We start from the raw sequence: 25,542 nt of genomic DNA, 5'->3' as shown, positions 1-25,542 counted from the left end.
TTTTTTTCTCCAGATTAATGAACACTACGACACATGATTGGGGTGTGCATGTGTGTAAGGTTGGGCATAGTGTTGAGAGGGAGTGGGGAGAGAAGGAAATACCACTTTCATGGGTGGTGAAAGATAATCACGCCTCTGATTCCAGCTTTTCAAGTTGGCTGATCGGTAGCATCGCCGAGAAGCTACCAGAAGGAAAACTTCTTGTGGTCTTTTCACATACTGAGGGTTTTTAATCAGAAAAGACTTCAAGAAGATTTCTTTTAGCCGATGGCACGGTCGATCTGACTCTATCCGTGTAATTTATCACGAAATGACGCAGGGAAAGAACCGGCGTGCTGTATTTCATTCATTCATTGCATCATCCTCTGATATTACTGGTCACCTCTGGAAGTATAAACAGGATCATTATTCGTCATGTTTAGAACCTGAAAGAATACAGCGGATGAAACTACAAACACAGTATGGACGTGGTTGAGAAATACGACTTTACCAAAAAGATTAATTCTCCTAAAAGAAGGCCAAGTGTAATTTCGCCCCAGGAATTAGTAAATACTCTGTGGCATCGTAGTCACGGAAAAATCGTATACAAACTTGTTCAAGCTTGCGAAAACAGTGTAAAAGGTACACAATATCAAACGAAACTTGCAAGAGACTTAAATAAAAAAGAAGTATGTTGGATCAAATGTTGGTGACATTAATGGAAGGCGCCTTTGTATGCGTCGGATTTCCTTATGTGGTAAAATTGTGCAGGAACGTGTATGGTTCGTGGCTGAAAGGTGAGTATAAATCACTTTTTCTTTTTTGGAACCTGTCTGTTTCGCATAGATTAAGCAACAAGGAGAAGTAGGAATTTTTTCTTTTATTTTTCCTTTATCGTAGATAAAATTGCCCAGTGGGGTAGATAATATATGTCTAAAAAATATATATTTAATTAAAATAAGTTAACCTGGTTTAAAATTTCTTAGAAATGGAGGAAACAGTTTGCCGCACAGTGGTCGAATTGCATCAGACTTTTACGGTGAAAAATACAACATCCAAAGTTCATGAAAGACAAACCGTAACATTTTCAAATCCTTTCTAACTGGTCACTTTGTCGGTCTATGCTGGGTTTGGTTCAAACTAACTACGACAGCATATGATTTCAAGTGATATTAGATAAGGCTCCCCTTAAGCTTCCCTCCCCCATCTTTGCTTCTTGAAAGCTACTTGGTTAAAGACCAAGCTCGGTTCTTGCCGTATGAGCACTTTATTTTGTTCTGTTTTTGATGGATGATAAAACTTCTATTGTTACCTAAGAAGCCAGTTCTCGGAGAAATAATGTCTAAGATCCCAATAGGTTGTTATAGATGCTGACTTAATATGATGGTTTCTATATACCTTTGGAGGTATAGGCCAAATTTAAAATTTGGATAATAATTAGTTTGATTATAATGATTTAATGAACTTCTTCCTATTTTTTAGGAACAGACATGCATTTTTGCAGACCTGCAATACAAAGCAAGGTTCCCAACCTAGACACAACTGAAGGAACGGTGGTAACTGCTGGGCAAGTTTTATCCACTACTACGATCAATGGTTTAAAGCCACATGTGGAAAACTATATCTCTCCTATACATTTTCAAAGTTATTGGCAATTCTTTTCAAATCACTCTGGAGCAAACACACTGCAAACATTTTGGGGTAGTAGCTTTGGTGAAACAAAGTTGGAAAACTCTGTGCAGAAGTCTATGCAGCACAGGTCAAAGAAAACTGAGGCAATGAATATGGCTGCTTGCCCACTAAAGAAGGTGAAAGATTTTTACTGTCAGTTCAAATCATCCTCCAATTTTCCAGCTTGTCCTGAAGGTGAACAACACTGCAACCTGATGGAGATTTCAAACATTTCCATGAGAGATGACATTTTATACAAAGACTTTAGTGAGGCTCAGACAGAGAGGGAATCTAAAGAAGCATCATTCTTGGTGTTCCCTGATGTGATGTGTGAGGATAGTGATGACAAGGATGAACTGAATTTATTTGTTAATGACTGCATCTACAATGAAGATGGTCAGCTTGTGCGCATGTTTATCTGTTTTGGTATTGAGCAGTCTGATACATCAAGTGTTCTACCTTCCAGTGATTCTGGTTGTACTGACTGGGATTCTGACTGTGAGGATTTTGTGATATTTGACAGTTCATTTACAGGCGAGGGAAACTGTTGTACGAGGTTTGATTTTGTATGTGATCAATATGAACTTCCCACCAAAAGTGAAACTGTACTTCAGTCACCAAAAATGTACTGTGAAGTTTCAGTAATGGATTCAGTTGATATCAAACTGGATTTAGTTATTCAGGAAATGGTGCAACATAATGAGTATTACACTTCTGAAAAGCTGATTCCGAACAGAGCGAGTTGTGAAGAGACAGAGATAAAGAGCAACAAGGATTTCATTTTTAGGAACATAGCTGGTCAAACTGTGTCTGGCAATAAAAAGAAAAAGAGAGTTTGCTTTAAGCCTGATAATGAACTCACTGTCATTCATCCAATGATTGTCTGGAGCTTCGCTTACAAACAAGCTCGTAAAGGAACCTGGGAGATGGAAGCCTTGGACCGACTTCGTTTTCAGAAGAGAATTAGAGACCTTGATGAAATCTTAACTCCTGTTTTGCTGGCAAAGATAGGAAATGCTATTTAATCCTTATAGTCATAGCTTGTTGTGCTTACAAAATATCTACTCATGCATTTCATACATTTTGATATAAACTATGGTCACTCTAATAAATTATGTAGTATCTAATTTCTTGGTGCATGTGAGATTCATTTTTTTCAATTCTGTTAGCCTATTTTAAGAATTAGCAGAGCTGTTTAAGTCATCATTTACATTTTTAATGTGTTTTGATGCTGCTGTAAAAATTCTCAAATCTTATTTTCTCAAAAAAATGTGTTTGACCAATTAATACCAGCTTTTTTTGCTACTTGATCAATCATAATACTAGGGGGGAGTTGGATGAGTTGTAATGAATGAAATAATTATTTAGGCATTAGCCTAAATAGGATTGTGAAGATTGTTTGTTTGCATTAGCTTGAAAAACTCTGATAAAATATGGAAGGCTATTTTTTTAACATAACATCCATTGAAAGAAAAGTTAATTTTCTTTGTGTGCTCTGTTCCTCATTGTTATAGGATGAAAATTTGTGACAAAATAGAGCAATTAGGTAAATATTATTTTTATTGATCTTTAATTAACTTTTATTGATAATATCTTCAAGGCATTACTTACCATGTCAAGGGTACACATATTTGTTAGAATCCTAGTGTGAAGACTATGAAGAGAGTAGCAAGGGGGAGTCCTCCACAAATTTTATTAAAATTCATGTATCATGTGTATCAAAGGGAAAACTTCAAATTCCTCTTTTTGTGCTAGCGGTTTCAGGGAAATCTTGATCTTTTCACAAAATGAAAGAAGAATTGACTGGTCACATATATTTTAGGAGGGAAATCATGCCTTAAAAATTCAGAAATCGCAATTAGCTTTCTTCAAACTTTGCATGTGGCATGTTAATTTTGCACACTTTTATATCTGACAATTTTGATTATGCTGCCAGAGTATTACAATAAGTAAGACCTTAGAATAAAAGAGTCTTTTTTCCCACACCACTTCATTTTGTAATTCATTTAGATCTCTTCTTGGTAAACTTGCATGGTAATAATTAAATAGGTACAGAAAATAGAGGAAATTGAGTAGTTTGTGAGTCAGCTGCTGGCACGCAGGATTTATTCCTTGAAATCTGGGCCCACTTGTTTGAAGGAAATTTAATGCTAACCCAGGGTTAAATTTTAATGCTGGTTTCTTTATTCCCTTGTTCAAAAGAGTTTTTTGAAGAGGTTTCTATACTCTTTCTAGGCCATCAAATTGTAGACTTAAAGAACTGTACTGAATTTTCTCTTAAAGCATTCAGATCTAAAATCTGATTTTATGCTAGCGCTAGGCTATCTTAACCCAGCCCTGAATGAACTGGCTGCCATACACTAAATTGAAAACCAGTAGTATATGTGAAAATCAATCAATCCTTTATTTAAACACGTGACACCTAGGAGTACAGAAGTTCTCTTTAAAACATGTATGTGTATGTACAATTAGAAATAAAACAGAGAACATCATCTGGCTGATAAGTTTGTGAATTCTCGTCACCTGTTTCTAGGAGGATGTTTTCATTTTGTGGTTAGAAATCAAGTGTTTATCATTATTGGGGGGATGTCATGGGTTACAAACTCAGAAGTGTGGCTAGTTATTTGAAAACACCATGACATGCTAGATTGCTTGAATGTTCAATTATAAGTGCAATTCTTTACTAATTCTTGTGTGTAAAGGAGTCAAGTAATCTTAAAAAGAAAGGTTTTTCTGGGGGGGGGGGGGGTGTATTAATTTGACACCAGTTGTTGCTTATGTATCTGTAACAAGTTGTGTTTGAATGTGATGAAATTTTATTTGCTGTTGGTCTCTGTTTGGGATGTATGCAATGAATTCAAACGGAAATAAATTAGAATTTGAAACATAGATAAACTGAACCAAGGCTGTTATTATTAACAACAGTGAAATTCAATGTCGGCTAAGGAGGAATTGGAATTCGTGACATTTTATAATAAATTGCAATCAAGGGGCATGTGACGTCACCTAATGTAGGTGGTACCTTTTATTTCTCTGAGCCCGTGGGCAGTTTAAGGTTAAAGATGGGCGTTGCTAAATACAAATACCGGAACTGCCGGAATATTTTTGAAAGGTTGATAAATAATAGATTAGAGAAATGGGTGTAACACGTGCCCACTCCTATACCCCCAGGGGACTATTTATAAGTTACCAGTTCCTCACGCATTATTTTGTATATTTGCATTTGGCGCCCGCGTACATAAACATTTGAAATGACAATCTGAATAGCACTAAAGAATTTGTGAAGTTCCCGCGAAGTAATTACTGTTTTTATTTGAATTCTTCCGTAACTAGAATGTCAAGATACTAAGTAGACGATGGAAGTCAAGTTTGACGGCGGGTTTACGTTTCAAAACACATTTGATATCGAGTATTGTGGCAAGGATAGGGTTTTATTCAGATAGTATGCTGACCGCTGGTATGGGATTTGTGAAAATTCGGACCATAGTAGTTTTGTTATCGCTGTCTTTAAGTTCGTCGTTGGTATTATGGTGGATAACACCGCCGGACTACTCCATGAAAGGTAAAATATTAATTTACTTGTCGTATTTCTTGATGTAATTCCTCTTTAAGGGGCAATGTGTGGTAAAAAAAGGCTTACACTTTAAGCGAGATTCGATCTCCATGTGAGCTCTATTACAACTTCTCTATAAATTATAATTATTTCCTCTTGCCACCTACAAAAAAGAGTTTAAAATATAACTCAGAAGCTGGTCATGAATGGAACAAGTCCTCGAACAGTCAATACGCGGCAATTATGGAGAAAGCCCATTTGGCTGTTGTAAAATATATTGTAATTATCGAAATGTCCAGAGTTTTGTCTATGCATGTAAAAATATTCCCTTACTGACTTGCCCATCAAGATTTTTATTGTATAATTTTATTCCTGTTCGTTCTTTTCTCAACCGACACCGCACAGCTAATTTGAAAGTTGTTTTCTAAGAGATGCTTATCATTTCCTATTCAAAACAAAGCTAGGCGTTATTTTTCTAAAACGAAAATTGTAAGTCGTATTTTGCGGTGACATTTGTAAAATGTTTATGAGAAGGTATGACCATCTGCAGGAAACTTTGTTAAAGAAATATTGTACGAAATTATTAATTATCCTGAGCTTTCTACGATGTTTTTTTCTAAACATATGACAAAGCAGAACTATTTTTTCTTTGAAGTCCCCCTAAATTTTCTCGACATTTGGCTATTTTTCGCGTCTTTCAGAACTTCTTCCCCATCAACATGATTGTTATTGTCTCATCATTTTGTGTGAAGCTAATAAAAAAGACGTAATCTGTCCGTATCAAACTTACGTTGATTAAAATGCAGGGAATGCGTAGGTTTGACGTAAGGCAAAATGTTTCTTTCTTCGTTCTAAGAAATTATTTTATTGTTGTTCCACTTCAAGACAATATATAGATTGAGTGTTTGAATTGATTGAGTTAAATTCACGTTGGCAATTTGAAGACACAGACGAGAAAACAATTTACAGCAATAAATTATTCGTCAGTGAGACCTATGCTTCTTTATTGTTTTTCAGTCTTGAAAAGAAAAACGGTTACTTGAAGTGTGCAATGGCCTCTCTGTTTTAAATGTCTGAATGCAAAATTATTGTTATACATGGAAAAGAATGATAACTTTTATCAGTAAAGTAAGCATAGTTCATTAAGGAGGAATTGATTGACATCTATTAGATTTATATCCAGAAGCTTCATTATGGGTTTTGATGAGGCCCAGGATAGACAAAATGTTTTTTGAACATCCAGCAGGGTCAATTGGAATGCTGATAATGAGATTTCTGATTACCACATTGTGCAATTAAAATGTACAATAAGTGTACGTGTAGTGAAGTGTGAGTGCACCTCCAATCAATTGTTGCAGTTTTAAGGCTCTGTTGGTTTGCTTTCAATTTTACACTGTGTTAGTTTGTTCTTTTTCTTTTATATCAGTTTTGTAAATCCAGAAGTTGAATAAACTGAACAAAAATTAGATGTCAGTGGTGTATTATTTAAGGGAATGCATTTGGAGACAGCTGTTAATGTCATGTAGTGATTTTGGTTACAGTCATTATAACATTGCTGATTGACATGAAACATCTCATTTCAGATAAATTTTTACTCTGGTTTATTTTTAATTAATACTTTAAAAATTGGAAACTTAATGAAATGGTCTTTCTTATCAATGGATTTCTATAAACAAAATGATAGAAAAGGGGGGATTATTACCGGAAACTTTGATGCATCAAGAGTTCCTATTTGTAGTTGTTGATCATGTGTTGCATAAGTGAGTTCTACCCATGTGGTAAAGCCTAATTATCCTGGAACTAATGAAGCTTGCCTGATATTTAACAAAACAACCTCAACTTACCCAGTATTAAGAAACAGGTACCCAGACTGTACGAGAGCTATAATTTCAGTCTGGCTTTTATGCAGTACAAATTGTGATGATAAACTAAATTTGTCCTAAGATACTACCTTTTTGTGAAAAAAAAGACTTACTTTGTCTATGTCTCATGTTTGTTGCTTTTTGTTCACATATGGAGCCATGTCAAAGCTGCATATCAAAATTTTTAGCAAGTTTTACTACCAAATTATCAATAATGAAAGGCAAGCAAAATCTTGAAACCAACTGTCTGAGCCAGAAGTTTTATTGATCCATGAAAAATGGTTCAAACTTGGGAAGATTGTAGGATGTGATAATCGTATGCATTTCAGTTTAATGCTTCTTGTGGCTTAGGTTTTATTTTATAAGAAGTGCTTGCAAATTGCTTTTCAAGTTAACGTGTTTGGCGAGTGATTGCTTATTGCCCACAATAGCTTTTGCAATATCTTCAGACTTGAACATACAGTACAGCACACAGTATATACCCTGAATTAGTCATTTCTATTTTAAATATTTACAGAAGGTACTAATTATGGGACAGTTTGTTTATTCCTAACTCAATATAGACTCTGGGCTGCTGGTGATGGGCTGTTTTATGTCTTGCATTTGCTTCGCATTTGGGTCAAGATGAGTTTTATAGTATTTTCATATAAAAAAGAATTAATGAAAAAATTATACATACCAGTAGAGTTAATTCAAGATCACAGTTTCATTATGCACACCTTTTTCCCAGCTAGATGACAGAAGTATGTTCTACTTTTTCTTAGTTTAGGTTATGCTTAATTCAAATACGGTGTGCAGAGAAGTCTTTTTCTTCAACAGAAAGGGAAACTTCACTATTGATATCAGATAGAAGGCAGGCTTTGCTGAAAACGTTTGAGAGAGTTCAGACAGAAAACACAGAGCTAAAGAGACAACTTAAAGTGGTGCAAAAAAGATTAAAAGACTTGTATGAAAGAGATAGCCGTAGCCAACAAGGTAGGTTGACACTGGATTCTTGGGAAATACACAGTGAATAGATTGAGTGGTGATATTTTTCAATAAAATATTACCTGGTCTTAACTTTTGGATGTTTTACCTTGACTACCAAGTTGCATTCCACTTCTATAGGTACTAACTAAGGACCGGTCTTGTGACTCTTGCTGTAACTAAATGAATAGAACTGTAGTCTCTTCAGTTTCTTTCATTTCTGATCATGTGTTAAGATTAATTTTGTGACTTATGATTATCATAAATTACTTTTATAACTATAATAATGATGATGATAATTACTGTAGGTTATAATTATTATGATCATCTTTGGAATCCCTTGTGATGCACCCTTCTCTTTCTCTTCTTAACTTCAGAAGGAAACAAGTCTACTGCATGTGAGAATGACCTTTTCCTTTACCGTTGTGAGGTATGATACAGAGTCAAATACAAAACACCACAAACTGCAACCATTGTTACAGTTAGTTACACTAGCAAGATGGAAATAAAATGACATCTGAATTGGCACAAAGTGTTGCCAATTTGGTGACCTGTGGTCATTTAACAAGCTTGAATGTAGTTATTTCGTAGTATAATGTATTGGTCCGAGGTTAAAGTGAGATGCACAATGTATTTGTACATACAATACTTACTCTGTTGATGCCTGGTTGATTTCCTTTTTGAAACATTGCCCCACTCTTTTATCAAAATCACTACACTGCAGATGTTTAGTACTTGTATGAATGTAATAGTTTGAAATGATTTCAAGTTGAAATTGATTCACTAACAGGCTAATTTTCTTTCTGTGTTTTATTAAATTGGTAAATGTTTGTATTAAACTTACTAACAACATTTACAAGAACATATAGTTGCTAATGCGTATAACTTCTATTCAATAGTTTTGTTTCACTTCCCAGGTTATACACGTTGCAGTGGTCTGTGCAGGTCATAGTGCAAGTCGCCAAGTAGTCACTCTTATTAAGTCTATTCTGTTTCACCGCCGCAATCCACTCCACTTCCATTTCATATCAGATAGCATAGGACAGGAGATTTTGAGTGTCCTTTTTCAGACATGGGCTATTCCAGCAGGTACCTCATTCATATTTCCCTGTATATGCCTTGGATCAATTGCTATGACTGACTAATATGGGTTTGCAATTGAGAAACCAAGTCTGTTTACAAAAAAAATTGAAATAAGTTGAAGTGTCATGCTAGGTGTTAGATCAATAGTCAGAGCCTAGATGCACACACTATAACCTGTAAATCGATGATACTTATATCAGTAGAACATGCAACCCAAAAATTGAGGTGGCTACATTTTTGTTATATGGGAGTTTGGCTTTGTTTTATTTTGAATGGTTTCATTTCAGTTTTAACAGAAATATTTTCAAATCAGTAAAAAAAAAGTTGACGGTCAAGAAAGAGTGCTGACAATGCAATGACTTTACTTTCTTTTTACAGTTGATACTAGTTTTTATAGTACTGAATCATTAAAGGTAAGAGGCAGACATTGTCATAAAATGTAATGCTCACTGCTTACATCAATTGGAAAAGTGCACTGCCAAAAAACCATGAAAACTCTGTTTTCCCAAATAGCAAGTGCTAATTAAATATTTTGGTTTAGTCATGTGGACATTAGAGTAGTCCTGAAAAGGAATGTTGTTGGTCACTATGACTGAAACTTTGGCAGCCTGCTCAGGTGGAAGTCATCATCAGATTACAAACTAAGACGTTTGTCTATCACTTCTTCTACTTAGGTTTGGGTAATGAAGAATGATTGTTTTAGTTTTTCCATGATATGATTGGCTGTAAGGCTCAAATGACAATTAAAATTGTGATTGGTGTGATTATTCTCAACTAGAGGATCAGGCAACTAAATGAGTCAGCCTGTTACTCTCTAGATCAAACTATGTGCTGTAAATACCCATTACTACCACCTATGCCTCTACTGTATAATGTTGGAAGAGCTAGTTTATTCAAAGCACATATTACAATAAAAACAAAAAGATATGCAAAGTAAAAAAAAGATAGGGCACTTACATTTTGAATTTGTTCTATAACTGGAACTTCAGATCTCTTCCTCTCTAAGTCTGTGCATGTCAGGATTGTTTCCTGAAAGATTATTTTTTATAAGTATTTTTTCCCCAAAACCAATTTATTTATAGAATAATAATAATTGTAGTTTTTTTTATTTTAGGATAAGGTGTCCTGGATACCTAATAAACATTATTCTGGAATATTTGGTTTAATGAAGTTGGTGTTAACCGAAGCTCTTCCACTATCACTCGACAAGGTATTAAGTTTAACATACAATTATGTGGTTATGACCAACTTAACTTAATGTTTTAAGAAATCTAGGATACCCAGACAATGCTAATCAATTCAGGTTATGATTTTTTCTTTCTCAAGTTATTTCACCAGGAATGAATGATCTTGTTTGTTTAAAAAAGATGAGAAATTCCTTCCACTTTAACTTCTGGGGCCCTTATAAGACTGAAATTTGTTATGAATAAGTAATTCAAGACAAACGGAATAAAGAAACCTTATCATTTCAAGATTCAAGTTTGCATGAAAATTAAATATTTTTTAAGATAGGCGCTTTCTTTGGTTCCTACCCATACACATCTGGTGATGGAAAATTAAACTAATAAAAATAAATATTGAGTTACTGGTAAGTATAGATATAAATTGACAGCTATTTTTGTATATTAAATAGTACCACATTGTTTAGTATGCATATTTATTATCAATGATGACTGCTCTGTTTGTGCTCTTAATATGGATATTATCTATCACCACAGGTACTTGTTCTTGATACAGATATCATATTTGCCTCTGATATTGCTGAACTGTGGAGGATGTTTGATCAACTTACAGGAAGAAAGGTCAATATTAACATAGTGGTTATCTTTTTCAAGATTTCTTTGATGGTCCAGTAGTATTCTTACTTTTATTTTATAATAAGTAATTGTTATTATGGCATGTTTCACTCTGTCCAATCTGTCATGTACATGTATGGGTATGTTGCTGCCTCTTGTATACTACTTGGGGGTCATGAGTAACAAGAGTTTTAAGATTTGAATGATGAAACTGAGTTTTTTTTTGCTTTCTTGAATTCTGTTAAGGCTATTGGCCTTGTAGACAACCAGAGTGACTGGTATCTTGGCAAGTTATGGAAAAACCATAAACCCTGGCCTGCTTTGGTGAGTTTTTGAATTGTTTATATTCAAACCAGTGAATGTACTTTTAACTGACAGAAGTAAATGCTTTGGTAGTAGATAGTAGTATGATGGAATTCTTCAGTGGTGAGGTAGAGAGAGGTCCTGAAAAGGAATGTTGGAAATGGTGTTGATTTTAAATCCCAAAAGGGATGTGCCGCTATATGGTAAAGTGTTCTGCCCATTATAGCAGAAAATAATGATCCTGAATCCAGTGTGCAAACCATTAGGCCACTGCATGAATCTTAGGCATTGGTATGTTAGTTTTCATGACAATTTATTCAGGGAAGAGGGTTCAACACAGGAGTTATACTTCTGGACCTGTTCAAGTTGCGGCAGGGAAAGTGGACCAGTCTGTGGAGACTGACTGCTGAGAGGGAACTTATGAACATGCTGGCTACCTCTCTTGCAGATCAGGTGAACTCTTAATCCTTTCTCTTACAGTTATGTGGAGCTGTTTAGCCTATGTGTAACTCTCCCCTCCCCATGAGGAGAAATAGAAGGGAGGGAATGTCTACACAAACCTGACACAAATTCTGTGGCATCACTCTTTTGCTAGAAAATATATATTCATGACTTTTTATTGGTGAACTGATACTTTTATGAATTCTGTTTGGTTGGAGGCAGCATTTTTCTTTGATTACAGAATGCCTTCATAGTTAACTTTATAGACATCAGCATTCAATAAGAAGGTTGTTAACACCTCCAGGGATCTTGTTTTTATTGAAAGTCTAGATATTTTCTTTTTTATGAGTGAAAATACTTCTGGTCAATGTTAAATTGATGCAAAATTTGATATGTCTAGAGCTATAGAGATTGAGTAGAGTTAAATCACTTTAAAATGTATGTGTGTTTCTTTTGAAGGACATATTTAATGCATTGATAAAGAGTAATCCTCATCTGGTGTTAAAGCTGCCATGTACATGGAATGTTCAGCTTGGAGACAACAGTCGTAGTGCTGTGAGTACTTTCTTTTCATGTCATTCAGTAATTAGTGTCGTATGTCTGTCACTGTCACTAATATTTAGTGCTGTCAGCAGTAACTGTTAGTATTGTGTACATGTAAGCAAAGGAAGGAATTATCAGTTGATAATTAAAAGCTATTGTCAAATATAGCAGTTTTTGCTTTTTAAAAGCAAATTACCAAATGTCAAGTGGTGGGAGATACAGAAGGCAGATATCTGCAGATCATTAACCCATTAATGGCCGCAGCTTTTGTAGAAAACTGTGTTTTGAAGCTAGTCGAGCAGATTTCGGATCACTGTTGTGGTTTTAAAAGCTCAAACTTACCAAAAACCCCTTGACAGCTCGTACACTTGATGGCCTTTCGATCCAAATGCAAAATGGCGGCCTGAAAATCTCGGGCATGTGCAGAAAGCAAAATTTGGAGATTATGACTTTTACTTTTCTCTCTTTCTCCTGCTCTTTGTTTCCCCTCTCCTTGCCTGAAGTTTCTCCTCACTTGCTGGAAATTTAGTAGGCCTCATTTTGGTGTAGAGATTTTTTAGGAAACTACTCATTATTTTCAAAGCACATGCTCAAAAGGTAGGTGGGTAATGGAACAAGATTTTCGTGCAGATTTTCAGGTCAAAGTTACATGGTTTTTTGGCTATTTCTCCAATCTCCTTCACTCAATTGTGCTCATTCTGGTAACATTTGTAAGATATTTTTAACCTGTTCAAGTATGTGCTCAAAGTTGTGCTCCAGGGTTAAAAGTGATGACGTCACAAGGCATAGAAAGGGTGTGGGTCCCCATAGGCGCATACGGGCACACTGGACGTCAATAGGTTAATTGAAGACAAGACCACTGGTTGATTTACAAGTCCTGCATTATAACTGTCTGGTATACCTACCCTCACAGTTTGCAATTGCTAGTGGTAAATGAATAGGGCATCCTGTTAGAAATATACCTCAAAAAAAAAAAATAAAAAAGTACACAAAAATACAATAAATCATCTTCTTGTATACTGTATTTACAGCACTGTTACAAGGATGTCTCTGAATTAAAGGTGAGCTGAAATTTTTGTATTTTTCAAAATTGTGACAGTACAAGGGAAAACGTACTTTAACGCTTATCCGTTAAACGGGCAAAAACTAACAGGAAGTTAACGGATAGTTAACGGCCTTGAAAGTGTTCTAACGTTTTGCCTTTACGGTCTAACGGTCAGCATGTCATGGCTAACGGTCATTTAGAGCGTTCCAACGTTTTGCTCTGACGCTCTATGCCCTACTGATTTTGCCTAACGGCTCATGAAAACTTTCTAACGCTTCCTCAACTTGTTCTAACGCATGCCTTTAACCGTTAGCTTTGACACTCTAACACCCTACTGATTTTGTCTAATGGCTCATGAAGACTTTCTAACGCTTCCACAACTTGTTGTATTGCATGGCTAAAGCCATTAAAATCTAACGCTTGCATCTGACGACTTAAGCATGAGAAGCAGTAGGTGCAGCTAGTCTGGTGTACCAAAAAGGTTTCCATGAATTGCCGAATATCTCACAATAACCATCTTACACGATAGTAAACTCCACATCCGTAAACATGTAGATTTCTCTAAAAAAAGTCGCGATTGTCGAATGTTTCAACCAAGGAGTGTTTGATGGCCCTGCCTTAAAGGGAAATAGCCGGATCGCAATTATTAAACTTGCATGTTTTTGAACGGACACAAGCACATCTAAACAAAGTCAAGAAACGCAATATGAACAAACTCCCTCACTTTCCTGCCGCACATTTTCAGTGACAACATTATTTTGCATTCGAACGCTTTGTTGCTGTATACTTGTTGCTGCCGTCAGAAATAAAAAAGATCTTGGACAAAAGTAATGTTCAATATTATAGTCAAGAATGTCAAATGATAATTATGTTGTGCGAAGACAAGAAAAATTCAACAGCTTGACACAATGATCACTGAATCATCCAGTAGGAAGGATATTTGCGATGCATGAATGACATTTTCGAATTTCTAGGGCAACGTAGCATGTATAGAAAATTATAGGAATTCAATAACGGGTTTCGGAAATTTTGCTATTTTCATTTCTTTGTGTTTGTTGTTTACGAAACTGACGTTCTAACGGAACTAACACTCAGATGCTAACGGCTAACGGAAACTAACAGCTTTCATCCATTTAATGGAAGGTATGATTTTCTCTAATGCCTCACCTATCCGTTCTAACGGATACAACTAATGCTCTGATGTACTGATGCAAACGGCCAACGGCTAAACTTTTCGATCTAACGCTGTGACGTTTAAAGCTAATGGTTCTGTTAACGCTTCTAACGTTTCTGTGAAAAGTCTCTAACGGGCAACTGATGGATGACTAATGGTCTTGCCTGTCTAATGGATAAGCGTTAAAGTACGTTTTCCCGTGTACGGTCACAATTAACTAATTAATATGTATTGTCACAGTGTTACAGTAATAGTAAGAATTGTTTAATTCATTGATTGGTTATTCTGACTGATATATTGTACTAGACAAATTAATATACTCTCAATCTTGATTGAAGTTTTATTCATCAATAATTACTTCAGAATCTGAGGAGGCTCCTTTTCAATCTCTAGTCAATTTTTATGCAGTATGAGAAGCACACATTACTCACCTCACCAAACCTTCACTAGAAAGCTGAGGCATTTTAAAGTTTATCTCCATATCACCGCATAGGTCATTCACTGGAACTCCCCGAAAAAGCAGCTTGCAAAGAACAAGTATGAAGAGTTTTTCAAGAACCTGTATTTGACTTTCTTGGAATATGATGGTAACTTCTTGAGGTAAGTTATCAGACCTCATATCAAGTTCATGTTACAAGTCAGAATCAATGGATACCTACAGAAGTGTCAGTGTTCTTAACTGGAATTAATTTTGTTATGGTGAGTCCCAGAGCCTCCTTTACTGAAAAGAATGGTACTCAAAGAACTGAGCAAGTCAAAAAAGTTTTAGTTTTATGGAATTTCTCTAACTGGCAAGAAAAAAGTGTGAGCCATCAATCCAAACACCAGTGCCTATTTTGGGGGTAGTGGCATGAAACTACATTTATTAATGGCTCAATATAATCAAGAAGAATCAGTGTGTGAACAATGATTAAAGAAATACGACTTTTGTTGTTTGTAGGCGATGGATATTCTCTTGTGATGAAAATGATACAAAGTTAAATAACACCACAGATGGAGTTAAGCAGCAGCCATCAGACAAGGTAACACACAGTGATTTTTCAAGGAGGGGCTGTAGTGCTAGTCTGAGAAAGAGCTGAATAATGAAATGCTACGTCAAGGGTATGCGGTCAACAATGCAGGCTCAAGTGTCCTAGGTCTAAATTTTAGCGAAATTAGTGGAAAATAATGAGGGCTGACTTTTAAAACTGAGGAACTCTGTTTTTGTCGAAGGCATTTTTCTATCTCCAGAGGTTTTATGGAGAAAATTAACTTTTGAAAATTTTAAGGGGGTGTACCAAGTTTTTGGAGATTGTTCCGTAATCAAAAACCGGCAAGGAAAACAACAGCTCGAAGCAACAGAATAGGAAATCAACCTTTCGAATGACTCAAAATCTGTGTTTCCGCGGCAAAACCTAGCGCATCCGTGTGCATTATTCAGCTCTGTCCTAGTCTAATAGACCATAAACACAGGGTGCCCAGTCACCATTGGTCAAGAACAAGTAAATGTTAGTTGTAGATTATTGCAGAGATGCTTAAATATTGTACACTCATTCAAAGTTAGCTATAGATTTACAACATTCCAAGATTTTAGCTCACTGAATATCTGTTAACTTGAAGTTGATTTCCTTTTCACTGACCAAGATCATATGACTCTAAAAAGCTAGTTATCCTCAGTGGTTTGCTCTTACACGGTACAAACAAACTGTGTTTTGCAGCAAACATTTATTATTATACTCATGCCCACATGGTTGTGCATTGATCAATTAACTGAATTTCCATCTATCAATTCCTTAAAGAGTATTTTGATAAAAACAAACTCAGTAATCCAATTGGGAAACTAAAAATTTTTATAGTAATTGTACTTGGGTATTGCAAATATATTGCTTCAAAAGTGCTGCACAGATCAGTTATCTTCTTCAGTCAGCTTCAGCTTTGGTATATGATCAAGCTGCATTACCTATCCAAAATATTATTGATTCAGAGATGTTCTCAGTTTGCATTTTTTTTAAGCCATAGCTTTCTATAAATTGTAGTAAATTTTGCAAGGGTGTTGATTTACCTCACAAGATCTTTGATTTCCTCAATAGCCTTGAATTTGGCATGGGAAATCCTTTGTTATATAATTATTATGGATATAGATAATGAAGTGTGTGAAAGGAAAAATGTAAGTTGTTTGCTGTGTTTACATGCAGAGTGCAGGAAACATGGACAGTGAGGATGCATGCTATGAATTCAACCAGGAGCAAGATTTGACACACAGGACTCATCTATACTATCTAGATTATGACTTTTCACAGGTAAGCTGAGTTGTGTTTTATATGCTTTGGCTTGCTTTGTGAAATGGAGGTGAATTGCCGAACTTTTCCTTCTTTCTTTCTTTTTTTTTTTTGTCTGAGGCAGGTGCAATTAGAAATAATTGAATGGGATACTAATTTCTTAATTGCAAAGGGTTCGAGTAGCTCTTTGCTTTTGCTCAGTTAGGTTAGCAAGAGGAAGAAAAGAGTATTTAGAGAAGATTATTGTTATCAGCTGCTATACAAAAGAAGGGAGTGAGCAATTTTTAAGTATTAAAGTTGCCTAGCAATGCAAAACTTTTGTAATTGTCACAAAATACTGTTTATTGTAAATAGAACAAATGAGACATCTAAGTTGTTGATGTCATTTAACCAAATAAAACCTTGTTTGTGAAATGCTATCAGCACCATCTGGAAGAGCAGCAGCTTATTAAACCTTTTTATTCAGTTATCATATACTGCTCAGGGTTATATGCACTGATTTCTCTGAACAAGACTCATTATCTGGAAGAGTAGTAGTTTATCAGCCTTTCAATTCACTTATCACATCCTGTTCAGGATTATATATGTTGATCTCCCTGAATAAGGTTCACTTCTGCAAGAATATGCCTCTTGATTGTTTGTACTTGGTGTCTATTCAACAGGCTGTTGAGCCCTCAGACGTTACACTAGTAGTCCAGCTCTCTATTGACAGACTGCAGATGATTGAGACTATTTGTCTCCACTGGGAAGGTAAAAGTGACAGGTGTCTGTCTTTCAGTGGAAGAGGTGTTATAGATTGTTTCCAGGACTTCAGATAGAGCCAATAATTAAATTAAAATGACAGGAAAGTTTGTTAGCTAAACAACAAATAAATTCTTATGTCACTTTGATAAATTTTACATTGCATGTCTTAGAAAGAGTACTGCAACAATGTAATCCCATTTACCTCCGTTGCTAATGAGAATGGGAAGATATTATCACTAAATATTTGATACCATTATAATGATGCATGGTTACCAAAGTTTGATCAGAAAAATAGTATCAAGTCTTTCAACACTGCATGTGAATTGACCATTTTTTCTATTACCCTGTTTCAGGTCCCATCAGTTTAGCTTTGTACATGTCTGATAGTGAGGCACAACAATTCCTAAGCTATGTTCAAAGCTCAACTGAATTACTGAAAAGAAAAAATGTTGGATATCACATTGTCTTCAGGGAAGGAGTGAGTAAATAATGCTCTGTTTGATTATTTGCACCACAAAAAAGTAATACTTTGTGCACTCTGATTGCACAAAAACCCTTCCAATGATACACCCAAATGTTCCCATTGGTTCTGCAGTTTGATAAAAGTCTGATAAAAGTCTCCAAAAGTTAGTGAGTTACAGACTTGTGTTCTCCCAAATGAGATACCACATACACCAACAGAAAATGCAGCGGTAATATCATCTTCTATATCATGTACATAAGTTTTTGTTAAACATATTTACCTTAAGTACACGATGATGATACATAGAGCCTTTTTACACATTAATGAATGGATAAGGCTAATTCCCTGGCTCACTCCAGCAATTAGTTTCATTTAATTTCCTAGTTTGAATGTCAGCTACCCTTTGCATTAATTTGGATGTGTTGAAAAAGAAGACCCAAAAATGAAGATCTAAGACCTAAGACCCACTGGTCTAAAACGAATACCCTGTGGTCTAAAACGAAGACCCTGTGGTCTAAAACAAAGACCCTGTGGTCTAAAGCGAAAACCCTGTGGTTTAAAACGAAGACCCTACAGTCTAAAATGAAGACCGTGTGGTCTAAAACAAAGACCCTATGGTCTAAAACAAAGACCCTGTGGTCTAAAACAAATTAAAACCCTGTGGTCTAAAAACGAAGACCCTGTGGTCTAAAACGAAGACCCTGTGGTCTAAAATGAAGACCGAAAATGGACCTACATTATTGGTGGGAACATGGCAACAAGAATAACACAAATAAATTAGTGGAATGAAAAGCGTTTGTTGATCCCTGTGGGATTTAGACTGCTAGTTTGAAAGATGTCTAAATCCCACAGGGTTCAACAAACGCTTTTCATTCCACTAATTTATTCGTGTTTTTCTCGTTGCCATGTTCCAACCAATAATATAGCTCCATTTTCTGCCTTTAAAAGCACACACAACCCACAATTCCTCTATTTGCTCCAACGAAGGGCTAACACTTGAAGTGTCAGCTTTTGTAATCGTTACGGTGGCCAATTTACCAATATTTCAACTTTGTTGATATATCCAAATTATTTCATTACCCCCACCGACACAGCCCCAAACAGCTTCTTTAGAAGCTATCAGCCTTTATTTATTTGTAAAATGAAGACCCACTGGTCTAAAATGAAGACCCATTGTTCTGAAAACCTTTGTTGCAAGGAAAGGCTATACACTAAGCTAAATGCTCTCATTTCTGTAGCGCGTAAATTAAATGTCATCTCAGCGCTTGACCAACTTGACAGTTACGTTTTCTCAGTCGGTACAACAGATGTCAACTTGTGTAATGCAATTAACTTCTAAGAATATAGAAATATACGTTTTAGTGACGATTTTGGTATATTTTGTCGTCACAGATGTTCTATTTTTCACATGCATTACGATGAAGTTACTTCATTACTTTGCTATACTGTCTTTGTCATATAAAGGCGCAAATAAGGTCAACTGTGCGTGACTCACAAATTTATTCAGCACAGGCTACGAGGATGATCTCCCGCCAGAATGTGATTTTCCCGGGAAGATTAAATTATCACTCTCGTATGCATCCCTGCACTGAGAATGAAATTTCATGCAGGCGTCCCTAGCGTTAGCTTAAGTGCACCAGTGTGAGCCCTATCAAACATCTGAGCTGTGCTATTTAGAACAAAATTTATCACTCCAACTCCGAAAGACTGATGTGAACACTTAGTCAAATATGTGCGGACTGTTCATTTAACAAAACTTGACAGAGAAGTCATCTTTTGACCTACGCTTTACGACAGCTTTATCAACAGCCATAACCACAAGCCTTTGAAATGTAAATGTGGTCTGATACAAAATGAAGAGCCAGTTCCATAAAAGTCAAACTGATTTGTGTGAAGAGACTAAAATGTAGTTTTCAAATTTGGTTATGACATTTTTTACCTATATCAAAGCAGCAACAGTTTTAAAACTGTTGTTCGTTTTTACACTTGCATGTGCCATATTTGATTGTACAAGATTATTCATGTAGCTTTGCAAGTCACGCATAGATGAGCTTTGAGCTCGGTCTTTAAAATGGATCAAGCAGTAGGTACAGTCACAGTATGATGCAGTATTATTGAAGTCGCCTCACTGTCATTTGAAAAAATCTAAAATGTAAAGTTGGTGATGAAGAAATGTACTAAACTCATCACTAAAACGTACAATTCGACACTCTTGGAATTTGAAGTTGCATTACACAATTTGACACATGTTGCATGCTCTTAGATGAAGCGTGCCCAGAGACATTTTATATTATGCACTGCAGAAATTTTGTGTTTATGGTTTTAGACCATTTTGGCGGGAGATCATCCTTGTAGCCTGTGGTGAATAAATTTGCGAGTTATGCACAGTTGACCTTATTTGCGCCTTTATATGATAGAGACAGTGTTGCAAAGTAATGAAGTCACCTCATCGTAATTTGCTCAATATGCATTTGAAAAATAGAATATTTGGACGACAAAATATACCAAAATCGTCGCTAAAATGTACATTTCTGTATTCTTAGAATTTAATTGCATTACACAATTTGACACATGGTGCACCGACTGAGATAACATAGCTGTCAAATTGGTCGCACACTCAGATAACATTTTAATTTATGTGCTACAGAAATGAGAGCAATTGAGCTCAGTGTATAGCCTTTCCTTGAAAAAAAAGGTTTTTAGAACAATGGGTCTTCGTTTTAGACCAGTGGGTCTTTGTTTTAGACCACAGGGTCTTCGTTTTAGGCCACAGGGTCTTCGTTTTAGGCCACAGGGTCTTCATTTTAGACCACAGGGTCTTCGTTTTAGACCACAGGGTCTTCATTTTTGACCACAGGGCCTTCGTTTTAGACCAGTGGGTCTTCATTTTAGACTGCAGGGTCTTCGTTTTAGACTGCAGGGTCTTTGTTTTAGACCGCACGGTCTTCATTTTAGACCGCAGAATCTTAGTTTTAGACCACAGGGTCTTCATTTTAGACCACAGGGTCTTCGTTTCAGACCACAGGGTCTTCGTTTTAGACCAGTGAGTCTTAGGTCTTGGGTCTTAGGTCTTCGTTTTTGGGTCTTCATTTTTGACACATCCCATCAATTTCCTGTTGTAAGGTGACAATATCATTAATTTGAAATTATTAATATTATCACAGATAGTAATAAATAATCAATGTGTTTATTTTAACTGGTTTCTAACCTCTTTTTTCAGCAATTTTACCCAGTAAATTATCTCAGAAACATTGCTTTGGAACATGTGCGCACTCCATATGTATTTTTGAGTGACATTGATTTTGTACCAGGGCCAGGAGCGTACAGTTCTCTGAGGTACATGACAATGTAAAACATCACTTTTTAGTCTTTCAGTGTTCTTTCCATACAGTGGCTATTGAGATGTGTGCTGGTAATTTTAAAAATGTAATTTATAACAAATCCAAATAATTTATCCCAATGTCAGTCCAGTTATTTGCAAGAAGTACATATACCATTTGTTCCAAAAAGTCAAATAGTCTGTTTGTTTTTAATGTGATCTTGTATTTTTTTTTTTTTTTTTTTGTATGGTACAAATCAATGAAAGCCATCATGTTCTCCATTGTTTTCTCATCCATGACTGACAGTAACTTTCGTCTTAATTTGAACAGGCAGTGGTTAAAAGCAGCTTCAAACATGAACAAAAAGGTCAGTCAGTGTTAATGATTGAAGGGTTGGCCAAAAGAGGTTCTGTAATATTTCAGGTCAAGTTTGTTCAAAATTGTGTAAACTTATTCAGATAATGTGTAATTTGTTGGGCTTGTGATTTAAACGTAATGATATAAAGTTATTTTCTTGACATCTGAGTTTAAAACCCCACCATACACCGAATGCAAATATGGCATCCAATTTGAATTGCCATTGTTCTGGACTGACTAGCCTCTCAAACATGTAATAAATAGATCCTTTTGTGTTTCCACATGAAGACGAGGCTAGTCAGTCCAGAACAATGGCAATTCAAATTGGACGCCATATTTGCATTCAGTGTACGTATTATATTGAAAAAAGGTCAACTCACTCAGGACACCCTATTCAGATTTAGAAATAGGAAATATTTCTTCACTTTTTTTTTTGCAGGCCTTTGTTGTTCCAGCCTTTGAGACTCTTCACTACAAATTAGATTTTCCAAAGACAAAAGCACAACTGCTGTCACAGTGGGACCTGGGTTCTATATTTACATTTAGGTGGGTTCATTATTAGATTACAATTGTTTCATTTCTTAAGAACAGGGCTCCAAGTTCAAATTTGTTAAAGTGGCCATTTGGCAGACTGAAATCAAAAAATGGTTGCCAGAATTAAGCACGAATTAAGATTTGGTTGCCAGAAGAAGGAAAAAAAGATGCTTGTGCAGTATTATTTGATGGTCAAAACAGCTGACTATATGTATGTCAGTATGGGTGGCATTTGCTCGTGGAGATTCATTTAATTTGTGGAGGCTGACATACACAAAGCAAAAGAGACAAGTTTTCGTAGAAAATGATGGGATATGATCACCAAACACAAATCCCCAAATCGGTGACTTATGCTGCATATTTGGATACTATGATTTTTTCTGGTCATCATAACCAAAATGGCCCCAGCTTGGAGCATTGTAAAAATTGAAACATCTAAGAATGATATAACTTTAAATTAATAATTACATAAACTATACAAAACTGTCACCCTTGGTTTGATGAGCTGATGAGTAATAATTTGAAATAAAATAATTCATAAATGTTTCATAGGAGACAATTATTAATGAGAATCTATGATATTCACTTAAAATAATTATATCTTATAGGCAATGTTTCTATAATTATATTTGCAAGATGAAATATTTATTTTAGAATAATTTTTGAAATTTTTTTCCTTGCAATATAAATTGAGAATTTATTGGACAGTTGTGTTATAAAAATTCTCACCCAGGGAATGTCTTTGTTAAAGGTGTTTGGGATCAGTTAGATGACCAATAGGTTATCTGATATTTCTCAATCTATTTCCAGACACCATGAGTGGAGTAAAGGTCATGCAGCAACCAATTATGCCAAGTGGAGAACAGCTACCACTCCATACACTGTGTGTGGGAGCAGTTAGAACATAATTATGCTGTTATTAACATTTTTGGACTGTGTTTTACAAATGGCACCATTTTTTTTGTAGTTTGAGTCAGACACATAAGATTTACACACCTTACTTAACATTTATTTATAAAATTTTTAATCTGAATTTTTCAACAGGAACATCATTTACGTTAGGAAACCAGAGAGACTGCAGCTGCCTCTGATGTGCTTTGATATGAAATAAATTACAATGTTTCAAGTGTACACAATTTTTGAGTTTCATAATGCTAGTTAATCATTATTCAATAACAAAAACCAGACGTTGAAATCAATTTTCCCTTGTGTTTCAATCTATCAATTACAGATTCAGTGGGAAGAAGATTTTGAGCCTTATGTTGTCGTAAGAAATAATGTTAGCAAATATGACAAGCGTTTCGTAGGATTTGGTTGGAATAAAGTAGCTCATATAATGGAATTACAAGCCCAGGGGTAAGTTGAATATTTTAGAATTGCCATATGATCATATACATTGCAGGTTAGATGTAAATTTGAGGGAGTGGAACGACTATGAGATAGAAAATGTGAATATTTAAAAATAATATTAAAAAATTTTTAAATCAATTGCAGTGTAGACTTTTATTATGAAGACAATCCTCTACCTTGAAACGTTATTGTTTCTAGATAAAATGATAATTATATTCAGTGAGTACTGGTAACATAAGCTGATCATATTGGGAATTTTACGAACTCCTTATTTGGTTTTACATGTAGCCAAAGGAAAAAAATGTTTTCCTCTTGAGCCAATTTGGGAAAAAAAAATCATGTTTGTTATTCTTTTTTTATTTATATACTTAGCCCTAGCTTTTCTATTATGTTGAAACTTTATCAATCTTGGGTTGTATTATAAATGTAAAGGCAACGTGATGTAGAGGTGGGTAGAGATTATTTATAGGGGCAGTGTTTTCAACTAAGTGTTATCAAAGCTTACACCTGTATTTTGTTCACAGGTATGAATTTGTAGTTTTACCAAATGTGTTCAGCATACACATGCCACACTCACCTTCATTTGATATATTTAAGTTTAGATCCAGTGCATTGTACAGAAGGTAAGTGCAAATTTACAATCTTGCTAAATGTTGAAACTGTATCAAATCCTCATGAAAAAACTGTTAGCTTTCTTTTAGTTAACACTGAATCTTGGGTTTTAAAATATCTGTAGCACTGATGTATTAACTTTTATAAAACTTTCCTCAATTTCTTCACATTGATGTGGGTTTCTTGTGGAATTTTTTCACAGATGCCTCAGTAGATTAAAACAAGAATTTCTTCAAGAAATGATAACAAATTATGGAAGGGAACATTTGGGAGATGTGGACATGGATAGTTAACAACTGTTATCTTGGTTTGTTGTAGTAGTTATACAATCATAATTTTGTAAACTTATCAGTTTTGATCAACAGTGGAAAACAAATATACTTTGTATTTAAACAAGCTTTGAGAAAATTTTACCAGGTAACAAACCAAGTTCTGAGAGGGTTTTATATGATTCTTAAATCAGAGAAGAGCAGCTGTGTCATTTTAGAAAGAACAAGGTAGCCTCTCAGCTGTTTGTGTTTTAATAAAATAGAGTTCACTCTCTGCACCCCAATGTGGGCAGCCATGTTCTCCATGCTTTTCTCTCGACATTTCCTACAAGGCTGAGTCAGACATGGAGAACTTGTTCACCTATCAAGTGCTTCTCTAGTTGGCAATCATTTCCTTTAGTCTCATGACCATGATTTTTGATTCAGCGGTAATACTTAAGGAGAAATTAGGTTCCCACCATTATAAGGGGTTCACTCTTTCTTAGCAAACCCAAAGCTAAGTTTAAACATTCGTGGTACAGATGGAAAGGATATGAAAACAGTTACATAATTTTGTTTTTGTCATAAGTAAGCTGAGTTATTTACAAACTCTAATATGTAACATATTTCTTCAGTTCATTTCCAAATTCTATTAATTAAAGAGAGCTCTTTTAACTTGTGAGCTTTCATATCCCAGTGAACACATCATTGATACATGAGCAAAATTGTTTAATAACATTTTCAAAGCTGTCTGCAGCAGTTTTATTGAGAGGTTTTCTTCCAAAGGTTTATTTTATATTACAAATCATTGGAACCTGTAAAAGTTGAGGTTATAGTTATTTATTTTTATGTGTGCCAAAGGCATAATAATTATGTTTTGTTTGTGTTGAGCAGAGACAGGATTAATTACTTTATATTTCATGTGAGGGGCTCTTATTCCTTGTTGATGCAGTGTTGACTGTATGTCTTCCTCTGAATCTATTTTTGTCACAGTGATGAGAAAAATCAGTCAGGTTGCATCCACAAAATATAACTGGAAATTATTTACCCTTGAATTCCAAATCCATGTAGATCATTCTAATTTATTGAAATTTTATTTTATTCTTGCAAAGTTTGGGGTTACAAGTCATAAATAATTATTTGATAAATTCATTATTTACACAGTAATTAACTGTAACAATAATCAAATGATTCAACTAATAAAATTGTTTAACTGTTTCCCTGTTGTTGACCGAAGTGT

The 25,542-nt window shown here is 35.2% G+C and overlaps 2 protein-coding genes across 3 annotated transcripts; both read left to right on the top strand.

The window, feature by feature from the left end:
- Positions 1–125: 125 nt before the first annotated feature.
- On the top strand, positions 126–3,638 carry LOC111321922 (uncharacterized). Its single transcript, XM_022924930.2, has 2 exons — positions 126–776; positions 1,462–3,638. The coding sequence occupies exons 1-2, from the start codon at positions 671–673 to the stop codon at positions 2,673–2,675; spliced, it is 1,320 nt and encodes a 439-aa protein (XP_022780665.2). The 5' UTR covers positions 126–670; the 3' UTR covers positions 2,676–3,638.
- Positions 3,639–4,864: 1,226 nt separating this feature from the next.
- LOC111321876 (xylosyl- and glucuronyltransferase LARGE1) lies at positions 4,865–25,520 on the top strand. Of its 2 annotated transcripts, none has more exons than XM_088736252.1 (23): positions 4,865–5,212; positions 7,885–8,040; positions 8,412–8,461; positions 8,949–9,120; positions 9,493–9,527; positions 10,229–10,324; positions 10,833–10,916; positions 11,157–11,234; positions 11,535–11,666; positions 12,114–12,209; positions 13,229–13,258; positions 14,910–15,016; positions 15,357–15,438; positions 16,591–16,695; positions 17,337–17,424; positions 17,772–17,896; positions 21,102–21,217; positions 21,532–21,568; positions 21,998–22,104; positions 22,903–22,975; positions 23,324–23,448; positions 23,967–24,065; positions 24,257–25,520. In XM_088736252.1, exons 1-23 carry the CDS (start codon positions 5,095–5,097, stop codon positions 24,345–24,347), a joined length of 2,202 nt encoding a protein of 733 aa, XP_088592378.1. In that variant the 5' UTR covers positions 4,865–5,094; the 3' UTR covers positions 24,348–25,520. The 2 variants fall into 2 exon arrangements, with proteins under 2 accessions (XP_088592378.1, XP_022780600.2); XM_022924865.2 differs by having other exon boundaries at positions 4,866–5,212; positions 8,409–8,461.
- The last annotated feature ends 22 nt before the right edge of the window (positions 25,521–25,542 follow it).

Source organism: Stylophora pistillata, chromosome 10 (assembly GCF_964205215.1).
Source record: "Stylophora pistillata chromosome 10, jaStyPist1.2, whole genome shotgun sequence".
Taxonomy (NCBI): domain Eukaryota; kingdom Metazoa; phylum Cnidaria; class Anthozoa; order Scleractinia; family Pocilloporidae; genus Stylophora; species Stylophora pistillata.
The sequence above is the reverse complement of the archived record's forward strand: the minus strand, read 5'-3'. Positions and strand labels throughout refer to the sequence as shown.